The sequence below is a fragment of the Melanotaenia boesemani genome, chromosome 9 (assembly GCF_017639745.1).
Source record: "Melanotaenia boesemani isolate fMelBoe1 chromosome 9, fMelBoe1.pri, whole genome shotgun sequence".
Taxonomy (NCBI): domain Eukaryota; kingdom Metazoa; phylum Chordata; class Actinopteri; order Atheriniformes; family Melanotaeniidae; genus Melanotaenia; species Melanotaenia boesemani.
In genome coordinates this window covers 18,650,154-18,664,140 of record NC_055690.1, presented here as the reverse complement: position 1 = coordinate 18,664,140, position 13,987 = coordinate 18,650,154, and the positions used below count along the sequence as shown (strand labels likewise).

Genomic DNA, 13,987 nt, shown 5'->3' with positions numbered 1-13,987 from the left:
TAGTTTTGAAAACTAGATGCTTTTTACGTTGTTGTTTGAAACAAGACTTCAGCTGCTTAGTGGGTTTGGGGCCTCCTTTGCTACACTTTTCATGATACTCCAAATATTTTCAGCGGGTATCAGATTTGGGCTGCAGGCAGTGTGTTTAAACCTGTGTATATTGCTCCATACCAACGGTGCTTTCACAGATAAGGGAGAGTGGAGTAAATTGAGGCAGTGGTTAAGATGACTCACCCCCTACGTCTATGCGATGGTACATTCTTGTCATCAGGTGGTCACACATTTTTAAAGTAGTTTTTCTATATCTCGGATGTTAAGAAGAAAGTAAATTATCTCAATATCAGAAGGATGTTCCAATCAAATGTTTGCAGGTCTAAACACATATCATTTCCTAGTGTGTTAACCTACGTGACCACCATTAGACACAAATTAATCTTAGTCCAAACAGTCTAAAATGCTATTTCAATTCAATATTCTGTCATTTTCTTTCTTTTCATATTTTAAACATTAAGTAATTTTATTTTGCCAAGAAAATTCAGCAGAAAGACAGACTGCGAGCAGCTGCTGATGTCAAGGGTGGCAAATCCATAAGAGCAGTAGTAAAACAGAGAAAGAACTTTGTTTTTGCTGGTAGGGTGTGCATCACGTAAAGATCACCTGGTAAAATAAGGCTGACTGATAATGTTGTGATAGTATGACCTTTTATTTCAGAGGTCATATTTTCATTCAGTCTTTGACCCAGAGGTGTTCTCACCGTTTCCACTGACAGGAGACATCCTCAAATAATGACAGATGTTTTGGTTTAAAATCTGTTAAATTATTCCTTGTCCAGAGGACAGTAAATGGAAAACTGACTCAATTTACCGCATCCTAAATCTTTGCAATCTTATTTTATTTTTAGATTATATATCTATTGTGTTTTAGTACAGTTTTTTACACTGTGGTGAACGTCTATTCATCTTTACTTTTAACAAACACTATACCCAAGCATATTACTTACAACAACAACAACAACAACAACAATAATAATAATAATAATAATAATAATTATTATTATTATTATTTAAGGCTTATTTATTTGTAAGCATTATGCAGTCTTTCATGTTTTTAAATGTAGTTTCTAAACTAAAATGTTGACCATATCATATATGTTATTTCATATGTTGGTGTTTTTAATGTTTTTAATTAAAAGGTTTACTTGATTAGCACATTTTTTCTATTTTTTTCCAATGTATATGTTAAATTCTATTCATAAATAACACAGTTTCATAAGATAAAACAATACAATTAAATAAAAACTTCAACATCATGCAAATATACCATAAATAATTTAATGATTTATTATAAATAACAGTTAAAACCACCACATGTCATCAAATAAATAGATTAATTAAATAAATAGACTTAGATAAATAAATACATTCCCCCAAATATTGGAATACATTCATGCATTAGCCAACATGGCCTCCACTGCTAATCTAAGCAACAGTTTGACTGACCCTCAGCTCTAACTGGGAGAAAAAGCTGGAATCAACATAGTAAGCTTATACCTGCACCATAAGATTTGCAGCTTGGTTGGTGAGGAGCACCACACAGTTAGTAGTTTCGATGGTAGTGAATAGCTTGTTAAGTTTTGTTGAATTGAAGGAGATGAGTTATTATGATATTGGAGTGATGGTAATGTTGATGAGGCTTCCGGATGTTTATTTCCTGTGATCTCCTGAGGAGATGTATCCCATAGCTCGATTGATGGTGATGGCACGAACATGGAAGCCTCTCATCATCTTACACATCTTCTGCCTATTTTTGTAGGAGTCCTCTTTCCACATATTGGCAGCGACCGTCTGATAGACAACAAAGAAGGACACAATTTGAAGGCAGAAGAATGACCAGTCAGTCAACAGCAAAAAGTTCCTTATGTGTCTAAAAACACTCACAATGACAACAAGAATTTATCTATTCATATATATTTTTTTAAATCAGTTTTCCTTTCATAGACTAATAGAAAAGGTGTATATGAGGCACAAACTCAAAAGAAGGACTAGAAAAATACCTCTGAGAAGCTGTTCTCTCCATTTGCCATCAGGGAGCAATTCTGGGCAAACCAAGGAAGATTTTGTCAGGAAATGTGAAAATGTTATTTCCCTGCAGGAGATTCTCTAAACATGACTTGTTTCATTCTCTGTTTAGATGTACTCCTCTCACACATGCATGAGTTTAATAAACACACCTTGATTAGAGCCTCTATTATTTCCACAGTTGGTGTCAGAAGTGGAACTTCTTTGTCCCGCATGTTGAGGTCAGATTGGAGGTAGTGCTGAATTGAAGCCTTGTAGTAGGCCAAGTCTTTTATGATACTCCTCAGACATTCACTCTGTAAAGGCACACAGGCATATAAAATGATTCCTATTAATGCTGAGGAAAGCAAAACAAACAAAACAATAGGCTTTGTTTTTATAACAGTTTACCTCACTGAAGGATGAATTTCTTTGCATCATGCAACTGGAGTTCTGTGGTAAAAGTACAACTGCATTATGAGAAGGTTGTTGCATAATTTGTTTTTCAGGTAAAATTAGGTACCAACAGGCATCTAATGACCATACAGCGTTCAACAGAAGTAGTTTAGTCGTTGGTAAACACAGATTCTATCATGTGCTTCAAGCTGTTTTCAAAGATACACTGTTTTGGAAAAGCATCTGTAGGTACCTAATTCATAGATTTTAAATATTGACCTAAATAAACGTAACATTTAAACATATTTGACAATTTCATTTATATCCAAGACAAATTACCAAAAGAGCTACCTGAGTCAGATTGGGTGCGCAAGCCTGGACTGTGTCGGAGCTCCACATCGTCATTTCATTGGATGGGATCAAGCCATGACATAAATCTTCCTATCATACAAACAATGTTATTCATTACTGATAAACTACAGTGCTGAGAAAAAAAAAATACTATCAGATCCACTTCAGAGGATACTCACACTACTCAGAAGCTCCGCGACATTCAGCAGGAGGCTCTTGAAGAGCGATGCGCAGTTCTTGTTGTCTGCGCTCAGATTTGGCACCGGCAGTCCCGTGGATGTGCGCCAGTTCAAGGTGGGCAGCAGTAAACAGACGGAGAAGTCTAAGAAAAATCACAATCATTAATTCATGCGTTTAATGACTCTACAGAAGCCAAATATGATGATCCAGATGCTTATTTAATCGATCAGGAGGATTAGATTTTTGGTATCTAATCAGTCCCGCGTCTCTGACTTACAAAAATGAAAGCTGGTCATATTTCTGGTCAGGCAGAGACCTCTGATGATACTGACTGATAGTGTATGTGAAGTGAAGATCGTTGAAGTGCTGCCATGTCTGATGAATTTATATCTCCGAACAGGGAGATTCCCTCCGCACAGGAGCATCCCTCTAATAAAAAAAAAGATAACCAAACAAGTAAACAGAGAACAGAAAGACACGTCACAACAGCACTTCCTTGATGGGTTGAATAAAGGGAAAGTTGTTATTGTTATTATTAGTTTTCTAATATCATCGTTGTTTCTGTCCGTTCATAACAAATCTGATTAACATGATTAATGCAGCTGCTGTAGTTTATGTAGATTTTAAGCTTTGACCATGTCTGCTGCTTCTCGTCACAAACGCAAAGCTCTGAAAACTCAACACGAGAAGGTGAGATTGCACAGTTACGAGCAAACATTGCGCACATTTGAATCTACAATCTGTGCGTTAATCATGACACACTGCTGGGAGAAAGTCAACGTCATCATAGTGATGCACAAGTGTTAAAGCTTACCACAGTGACAGCACTGTTCGAGGAGTCAGAAATTAAAATCTAAAATGAAAAAGTTGCTTGTGAATTGATCATATGACATTAAACTACACGTGGGTCAGCAGCGGTAAATTACAGGCTGATTGGTATTACTGGGACCAGCCTGTGGTCCGCGTGGGCCCTCATACGCACTTGTGGTGTGAAGAGATGTGTCCACCGCTTCATCTCTCTGTGACCCACGAAGCGTGATCTAATAAAAGCTTCTGATAACGTCAATGTCTTGGGTGATTTTATTGACTTACTTACTCAGAGAATAAAACAAACAAAAAACAAAATTAAACAAACAAACAATAACAACAACAACAAAAAACCCAATAACTTAATGTGCAAAACCAATATTAACCCACTTCTTTTACTACTTTAGAGGCTACCTTACATCTATAAAAAGAAATAGTGCCAAGTTTCTAGAGCTAGTTTTCAGACAAATTTGTTCTGTTATGTTGTGACTTCTTAAACAGTGTGTTATGTGAAACTGTAGTGGGGAGTGTGGTCACAGGAGTTTCCTGGCCTTTTTTTAAAAAAAAAAAAACAAACAAACAAAAAAAACAACAACAAAAAAACAAACAAACAAAAAACAAACAAACAAACAAAAAAAAAAACATGGGATCATCATACAGCAAAACTTACCACAGCTCTTTAAGTACAGTATATGTTCAGGGGGAAGGGTGGGGGGCAATTTACCTGAGATGAAAAAAAAAAAACAAAAACTCAAAACCATGTTTATTACCAGCTACTCAGATATGAACGTAGTTCTGTGTGATTCTGCACCAAGTGACTGTTCATTTGTCATTTTTTCAAAGAAAAACTCCTGAATACAACTTAACTTTTAAGGGGGCTGTCCAAATTGATCTGTACTCCCTTTAAAAGCACAAATCAACCCCAATGAGCATGAGATGATAAAGCAAGACCGAAACAGGAGAAGCTGAGTCATGCGTGATGTAATTTCTCACAGTGTCACCACAGTTGCGATGAATTTACTTTCTAGGCTCATTAGAAAGAGGAAGCAGTCTCTGCAGCAGCGCCTGTTCAGATTCAACAAACTGCACAACAAACCAGCATATATGAAACAAAGTTTATTCTTTATTTTACATATCTGTACATAAACATTTCTTCCCTCAAATAAAGTATTTGAATACAATAGGATGAAAACAATATTAACACATTTATTCATTTAAAATGACTCGTGTCAGAAAATCAACATTCACAAAATGTTGAAGAGCAATTAGAGTAAATGTATTACCAAAATCTACAACTCCACTACAAGGCAGGCATGTTTCCTTTACACTCTTTTAGCACCTTCAAATAAACATTTCTCAGTTGAAAACTACCATTTGTGCAGAATAAAAACGGGTCAACTTTGAAATACTTTAAATTTACTGTCCAACTTAAAATGGTCTGAAGAAGTTAGTTTTCCATTGTTTTTTCTTTTTATACACTGCTGTTTCTTTTTCTCATGACTGACTTTCTACTAAAGTTTTCACTATTGTTTTTTTTCCCACAATTTTTGCATTTGAACAATTACAATTTAGTGGCAAATGTAGAAAGTTAAAAAGAAACAATAGCAAAGCAAGGCCGATCACTGCACAGGAAGCTGGGGACAGAATCCATGACAAGACACAATCAGTTTCCTCTTCTCCCAGGAAGCAGGAAGTGCTACTCTCCATCCTTAGCACTGGGAGAAGCAAATGAAAGAGTGTGGCTTTCCTCTGTGCTGCTGCTACCACTGAAGTCAGTAAGTTGGAGAGGAGGGGAAAGAGGGGGTGAAATACGGGTGCAGAGAGGAGCAAAATACTTGAGACAAGCAGGAAGGATTGGGATTGACGCAGGGCAGAAGTGGAATGGCCGGAGGGGAAAAGTTTGTTTTGGAGCAAGGGTTAAGCTTGGCAGACGGAGGCAGAGTGAAGGGAGGATGAGCATGTTATTTAGATAGGGTCCTCTCAGCCAAGTGTTTCTGCTGGCTCTCAGCATGCCTGGAAAAGAGAAAACAAAAATAAAGTGAAAACACAATTAATCACACAGGTGTCCAAGTGCAAGTTTATTCAGATGTATTCCCATGAGAGTTGTCTTATCATCCCCATATTCTGCAGATTTATATGGCACATAAAGGGCATATGCTCTTCAAATGTTCTGTTAAAGAACTCTACATAAAAACATGTATGGCAGCATGTTCCTCTGCTTTATACTTATTTATACGATAACAGAACAAGGATAACATCTTTTAATTGTAGCACTTTTAAGTCTTTAATCTTCTAAGCCATCATTTTTTTGGTGACTGTTTCTTGACATAGTCCCACTCAAGAGGGACTTTATCTATCGGCTGGCCTGGGAAGGCCTTTGGATTCCCCTGGGGGAACTTTAAGAAATAGCCTGGGAGAGAGAAGTCTGGGCCTCTCTGCTTGGGCTACTGCTCCTCACATCCGACCCCAAGTAAGCGTTGGAGACCTTTTCTTAACAATAACATAGAGCTAAATAAAGGAGGGAATCTTTAAGAAAATGCTCAATTCTCCTCGGCCGCAAACTGAATCCTGCTAATAACAACAACATGGGGACACCTGTGGCAGCTTCTCAGAGGGATTACTTGCGAATAATACAATCTAACTTACTTTAGCAGCTACAGTCTGTACAATCTACCGACATTGCTATGACATCTGTGATGACAATAAATAGTAAAATCTAATTTTGTGTAAACCATGGTTTATAAAACACAAGCGACTGCTAAAATATGAAGAAATCATCATCACTCATCATCATCACCACAACAGGTGATCTATATATTTGTCAGCAACATACTGGCTGCATATTGAAGTTGTGATGACAAATGTTTCAGACTATGCCAACTCCCCCCTTCTTAATCTTATGCAATAATAAAAGGCACCAAGCTGAAACTGTGGTTGGCAAATAGCTGCAGAGTGGTTCGAGCCATGGCACATGCCAAACATGGTGCATGCTGTCAACATGGGAGCAGAAAGAAGCTGTGTGAATGAAAATGGACTTCTTTCAAATGATGTCTGGATTCACATTGAGGGATAGAATGAGTACAGTCATTCTGAGGGTGTTGGGGGGTGTTGGGCTTTTGGACTTTTGAGCTGGATCCCAAAAAAAAAATATATATATATATTTATACATATATATAAATGTGAAACTTCTCCTAAAGTTCCTTGAACATAGTCTGGACTAAACAAAACAATGATCTGATGAAAAATTAAATCCAAATCTGTCCAAAGTTGTGAGTTGTCTTTTAACAGAACCTTAAACTGAGAATAAGACTCAGCAAACAGAGATTTGCTCCCCCCTCCTACGAACTTGGGAATTGTACTTTGTTATGACCAAATACCTTTTCGTCCTGTATAGTATAAGACTAAATCTAAAACTGAAAGTAATACCTACTTTACTTTTTCTCACAGGTTTCTCAAAGGGGAACTCCGCTGACTGAAGTAAGTCAGAGTTTATAGTTGTTTACAAGTCTTTAGGAAAACTCATACACATGTGAGAAAACTTGTGTAAAGTCTTTTGTGGCTGCAGAAGGAACTGTGAGAAATCTGATAACTGCATTTTGGGTATTCCAATGATGATGAAAAATGGGTGGAATAATTTTTCTTTTAATATTGTGCATTGTGAAACCGAGTGATACAGATGTGAAAGTGTGAGGATAAAGGGGTTGACATGGAGTAGATGCTCTGGTTTTGGTCTTTTTCCCCTGACAACAACCACATCAGAAATCATATTCTTCACAATTTGTTGTTTTAAATGAAAGATCTTTTTTTCTCTTGTATGTCTATGTTTGAAAAATGATGAAAAATGCAATAAATAAATCTTCCATAAAGCACTTAATTACCTGGTGAGGTCCTCTATGTCAACCAGCATGGCATCTTGCTCCATATGCAGTTCATCACGAATCAGTAGCAACTGTACAAGCTCCTCATTCAGACCTACAGGTAATAAATGATATTATAATAATGTTTTTATTGTGAAAGAGATTATTTCTGATTTCACCTCAATGGCTGCAGAGCCTCTCAACAGACTTTCGACAGATATGAAAAACAGTAGAGGACAATGGGTTCATAAAGTGACCTCAGAGCCACTAAAAACTATGAGCACTGACAGAACACACATCGATGGCTTGTGGTTGTTTTTGCTTCACATGTTTTGACTATTGTTCCTTCATCTTAGCCAGAAAACAGATTTTACGGGGAAAAGTCTACTTAGTAAGTAAAAAATTATAAATAATTTTGGAGTCATGGGGATTTTTGAAGCTATTTAATGTGAGACGAGATTATTCATCCACTTGTGCTGGGTTTAATCATGTGTACAGAGCGGTAACAGTAAATACTCAGAAGAAACTGTTAAGTGGTAAAATCTTTTTGAAGTGACTAATGTATATAAAATGACTTTCACATCCACTGAGAAGGGTAAGGGGTCAGTATGCATGTGCATGTGTTTTCCCATTTGCCGGCTTGCTCGTTTCTGCAAATGATAGCAGAGGTCACTGTGTGTGTGTGTGTGTCTGGTTAACTCACTCTCTATCTGAGAGTGCAGGTCATTGACTATAACCTGGAGCTGCCCCAGTGTCATATCTCTCAAGTCGGTGGGCTTCAGACTTCTTTTCATTAGACACTCGCTGATGTGAGGCAAGTGTGGAAGCTGATGGGAAAACAAAAAAACATGTCAGACATAGTTTTTTTATATGGCTGAAGACTGAAACCAACGATTTCAAAAATAGAAAAGCACAGAAATATTCATCTGCATGTATAGGATTTTTAATTGTTTTTGCAATTAACTTAAAGGCATTTCTGTCAAACTTTATATTATTGCAAGACTGTCTGATAATGTAACCTGAAAGTTTCCATTTTCTTATAAGATTTATGGGTATATCATTCAAAGAAGAAGATTCATAATTAAGGAAAAAGTGAGGAATTCCCAGAATGATTCAGGTCCAGAATACATCTGTGACATGTTCAGAGAATATAAACCTAGCAGAGCTCTTAGATCCAAAGACTCTGGTCAACTAGTCCAAACCAGAGTCCAGACTAAACATGGAGAAGCAGCATTTAGCTGTTATGCTGCAAACAAGTGGAACAAACTGCCAGTGGAGATTAAACTTGCCCCAAATGTAGACATTTTTAAATCCAAGTTAAAAACATTTCTTTTCTCATGCGCCTATGCATGAAATCTGCACGGTAACTTTTTTAACTTATCTTGCTTTAATCATTTTAATGTAATTTATTATTTTATTGTGATTATGTGTTGATGCCTTTTACCATTTCTAAATATCTGTAATGCCTTTGTTTTATGTAAAGCACTTTGAATTGTCCTGTACATGAAATGTGCTGTACAAATAAACTGCCTTGCCTTGCCTATGTAAAGGTGGTGGTTTTTAATTAAGAAAAATAATCATGTTCTGCCTCCAGATTCTTACATGTAAAGATCTTCCTGGTTTTCTCTGGCATTTCGCACCACTTTATAACGATTTACACAACAACTTATAATTATGGTTAAAACCCACAAAGGCACACATGGTGTAGAATAAGAAAGGTAAGATGACATTAGAGTGTCTGAAATGTGTGTATATATATATATATATATATGTGTGTGTGTGTGTGTGTGTGTGTGTGTGTGTGTGTTACTTCCACCGGGGCTTTTCAGTCTCTTGGTTCTTTTGAAACAAAATGGAATATCAGTCGTTTTTATGTTTTCACCTCTTTAAATAGGGAGTGTGTAAAGTTAGGGGATTCCAAGTGGGAACTGTTTTTTGGCCACAGACAGCTTATATGATTTCAAAAAGAAATAAACAGCGCACAAGTTTCATCTCCCCAGCACAGCCTGAACGGTGAGCGCATTATAAGCTTTTACCTTAAAACCTGGAGCAACCTTTTTCATTTTACCTCAGACCGATGATATGGCCTTGTTTTTTCATGAATTCCTTTATATTTACCACAAAACTTCAGTCAGTAACACTAAGGAAAACATCTATTGCGTAGTCACAGACAAAAGGTGGACTGTAACTAGGTCCAATTTACTTAAGAAAAATCTGAAATCAAGTGAACATTAAGTGCAAATTAGATGCATATACATTTTGCATCTTAGTCAACAACCTTCAGTAGGAGCAGATGGAAACTTGGGAGCTTATTCACAAACATGCAGGAGATTTATTTGAATATTTAAATAATTCACCTGTTGTCTGCACTCATCCAACCTGTCTACATTCTTTCTCCTACCACCCAACAGCTATTGTTTCTCCTCCCTTCCCTCTTTACCATCAAGTCTTGACAACCAGAGCTCAGAGAAAACCCTGCTCTGCTCTTTGGACATTCTGGCTTGTGTGGGCGGGATAGTTTCCCTTCACTCTTTCATGTTCACAATGTGTGCTGATGCAACTGTACAAAATGCAGTCATATTTCAGTTTCAGTTTTGTGACACAAGTACGCGTGTTTGAGTAGCACATTGAGAATGAATGACATCAAAGAAAATGTGTGTGATAAAAAAAAGGGTGTAGATTGGCATTAGTCTTGATATAACTGCTGATGAGAGTGCGAGTTTCTGTGGTAAATTGGTCATACTACTACCACCAAATTGCTAATTTGAGAGACCATTAACTGATCATTTCTAACTATGACTGCATCAGATTAAGGAACTATACTTCTCTCTGAATGAAGCTGGGGGAAAGAATTTAGGCTCTTTTTGGAAAGCCCTATTTTGAGGTGATTCTCTAAACCCTTTGTCTCTCACTGAGTCTCTCACTTTTTCTCTGAGATTATGTCAGTATGTTTCGGAAAATCCACACTCCCTGCATACAGCCAGGCAGCTGAGTGTAAGCTTGCTGTTGTAGACAAACTCCTATTGTTTGCCTTTGAGGAGCAAACATGACAAATGTTTCTTGGACCTGAACTGGCTGACAGCAGGGTGAATGAGGGGAGTGGGTCCTCAGTCTTCTTTGTCTGAGGTAACCTCCCACTCATTTACCAAATCAGCTCAAGTGACCCTTCACTGACACCTCCATTGTATTAGTTACAGCTGATTATCTCAAGTGTCCCTGCACTATTTTTTGTAACATTTAGTGGTTTACTCATTACTTTTAGTTATCTGTTTCAACATAATTTATCTCTTCATTTTATCATTTATTTATAATATCAGGCAAGATTTCCATCCTTATCTCGTGCCAAGAAGCCATTATTTGTAAAGATAGATCTAGAAACAGCAGATGTCCGTTCTACAAGTAGCTGTATTTGGGAATCAGTGTTCCAGGGAAGCATTAAGCATGTGTCATGTCTGCAGTTTAATAGATCTCTGGTGTTGTGGGCATAGCAGGCAGCTGTAGCCTTAATACATCTACATTCACTGTGTGTTCAGTCCATATGTGACAGTGATGTCTTCTGACTGCTGAGCACTGCTACATCCCTAAACACCCAAGTCAATGCTTTCCAGCGTATGAATTATAGATGGACCTGGCCGAGCTGCCCTTCCCTGCTCTGAATAAGTAAAACAGTTCTGCCTTTAAGTCCAGCTGGAAATATATTTTGCACTGGTGTCACACTGTGGATGTGTGGGTGTCTCTTGGTGCGTGCACTCCATGCATTCATCTCCAGTAGGCTGGATCACTGTAATGGTCTTTTAACAGGACTTCCTAAAAAGACCATTAAACATCTGCAGCTCATCCAAAACGCTGCTGCTAGAGTTTTAACCAGGACTAAGAGATCTGAACACATCACACCAGTTTTGAAATCTTTACACTGGCTTCCAGTCAGTCACAGAATAAATTTTAAAACCCTTCTGACTGTTTACAAATCCCAGAATGGTTCAGGCGCCTATGCATGAAATCTGCATGTTAACTTTTTAAACTTATCTTGCTTTTAATCATTTTAATGTAATTTATTATTTTATTGTGATTATGTGTTGATGCCTTTTACTATTTCTAAATATCTGTAATGTCTTTATTTTATGTAAAGCACTTTGAATTGTCCTGTACATGAAATGTGCTATACAAATAAACTGCCTTGCCTTGCCTCCTGAGGAGCCAGCAGGGCAGATAAAAATGAATGAAATAATGATGAGCTGGGATGTCACCTTCCTCTCTTTAAACAGGGCTGAAAGAGGAGGGAATTGAAGAAATGTGGTGGGCCGATGAGTATTTTTTCCTCCACGTGGGTAACAATGTAGGCTGTGATTGAAAAACTGCAATGTTCTGCTCTGCCAGTGACACAATGTGTTACATTAAGTTACAATGTGAGGGGCTTCTTTCGGAAACTTCAGAAATATTGGCATAAATGCTCAGAGACATCACAGTTTCATCATGTAACTGTTAAAACTGAGTAAGGTTACCGATACTGACCAGGTCGGCCACTGGAGACTTTTTGCGATTCTGTTTCTCCACCTCCACCTGCATCTTGGCCATGGGCTTAGCCATAGCCAGGGCCAGTTTTGCCTCTGCCTGCAGCTTCTTCTGTCGACTTAAAAAGTCCATGTCCTCCAGAGACTCTGAGTCATCCTCTGTGGTGTCCCTGTCCGAGTATGAGGAACTCTGCTTGGACTGAGAGCAATGTGGGGAAGGGAGGAAAAGGAAATAAGAAGCGGAACAGAAAAATCAAGGCAAGAAGAATGTGTTTGTATTTTCTCTATCTCCCTGTTTTTCATTAAAATGTATTTCGTGCAGGCAGTTGGTTAATATATCGATGGTGTCCACAAACAAACACTAACTCACCGCTCATCTAAAGTGGCCACAAGCCAGACAATGTGAGAAAACATTCATATAGCAACTAATGTGGCAGTTATCTCTCTGATTTATGATAAATATATCTTGCTCATTTCGCTGCTTTCATTCTTGTTATGTCTTGATTTGGCTTTAACACCATCAGATCTGTATTACTCTGCTAGTTTACAAAGTTAATAACAAATTTTGTGGGCCATCAATGCATACCATGGGTGACAGAGGTGTGTCCAGACTGGTCTCTGTCTTGCTGTCATCTGCATCGCTGTCCTTGTCGCTGCCGCTATCATTGACAAAACAGATCTGCAGGTTCATGCCGCTCTGCAGCCTGCAGGAATGCAGAGAAAGAGAAAAACCCAAAGAAGCAGTATAAGCATAATGGCTGATAAGAGTCAGCTCAGTTAACAAAATTTGAGTGGTTCAGCATTTAGAGTGCTGTGCATAAACACGAGGTGCCGCATTGTGTTTAAGAGAAAAAGAAAAGACTCATGCTGCCTCCATTTTCAGAACAAATTGCAAGCTGGGGATAAAATTAAAGAGGACTAGTGTTTTTAATCATTTCTCCTTTAGTTTCCAATGTGAATCGATCCAGGAGGCCTCCAGTAGGTCTGATGCAATCTGCCTGAGCCCCGGAGGGGCGTGTTTGTGTTGTGGTAGAATAGAATATCTCTAGGGTGTAGATCCATCCTACTGTCAATCAATAATCTGCTTATTCAGTGCAGTAATTACAAACAGAACTGATTGATTACACTGCAAAGATCCATTCAGACCCACTTAAAATAAGACCTGAGTGGCCAATAGCTGTTTCAAAGGAGGCAGCATCAAAAACACTCTCTATAACTCAAACTGAATAGACCGTAGGAGCCATGAAAGTGTCTATTAACTTTTGGGACAATCAAAAAATGATAAACTATTTTCCAGTACCAGAGTAGAGCCTGGCTCATATACGGGGCATTGGATCTCTGCTCACAGATTTATTGATGGAGAATGTATTAGAAGCAGTGTGTCCACCAGAGAATACAATGAACTTTAAAATCACCAGTTCAATACATATTCACAGCTCAAAAAGTCTAATTGAAGGTTTACTTTTGAAACTATGTTTGATTTCAAATTTATTTAATACTACTATAAACAATAATGATCCTAACAATTCACTGTTTTCTGGTTCAAATATATTAGAAATTATTCAAAAGGCAGACAAGTCTGTCATAGTTTATCAGAACTCCCATCCATTTCCCCATATTCATAATAAGCCATAAGCAGTATTGAGAAATCCACGTGACTCAAATCACAGGAATAAAAGAGCACCAAAGGGTTTATTGAACAGTCACTTCCAGTAATGTCCAGTGTCATAGGTGGCAACATCTTATGAGTGTGTTTGCGTGTGTGACTTTTAGGAAGTGAAAGCAACAAGGTCTGATTATATGTGGCTCATTCAAACCATTCGTCTCT

The 13,987-nt window shown here is 37.8% G+C and overlaps 2 protein-coding genes across 6 annotated transcripts in view; both read right to left on the bottom strand.

Annotated features, from left to right (window-relative positions):
- Positions 1-1,366: 1,366 nt before the first annotated feature.
- On the bottom strand, positions 1,367-3,336 carry il12a (interleukin 12a). The gene is made up of 7 exons (XM_041995280.1): positions 3,262-3,336; positions 2,984-3,126; positions 2,805-2,894; positions 2,469-2,510; positions 2,231-2,374; positions 2,054-2,095; positions 1,367-1,844 (listed from the first exon to the last, which is right to left on the bottom strand). The coding sequence occupies exons 1-7, from the start codon at positions 3,278-3,280 to the stop codon at positions 1,704-1,706; spliced, it is 621 nt and encodes a 206-aa protein (XP_041851214.1). The 5' UTR covers positions 3,281-3,336; the 3' UTR covers positions 1,367-1,703.
- A 1,558-nt stretch (positions 3,337-4,894) lies between these two features.
- schip1 (schwannomin interacting protein 1) overlaps positions 4,895-13,987 on the bottom strand; it is a 232,371-nt gene continuing 223,278 nt past the window's right edge. For all 5 annotated transcript variants that reach the window (XM_041994401.1, XM_041994403.1, XM_041994402.1 and 2 more), the window contains 5 exons: positions 12,746-12,863; positions 12,161-12,358; positions 8,352-8,475; positions 7,670-7,763; positions 4,895-5,804 (listed from right to left, as the gene is read on the bottom strand). In XM_041994401.1, the coding sequence (XP_041850335.1) occupies positions 5,753-5,804; positions 7,670-7,763; positions 8,352-8,475; positions 12,161-12,358; positions 12,746-12,863 (586 nt within the window). In that variant the 3' untranslated portion in view covers positions 4,895-5,752. The remainder of the gene's footprint in view (positions 5,805-7,669; positions 7,764-8,351; positions 8,476-12,160; positions 12,359-12,745; positions 12,864-13,987) is intronic.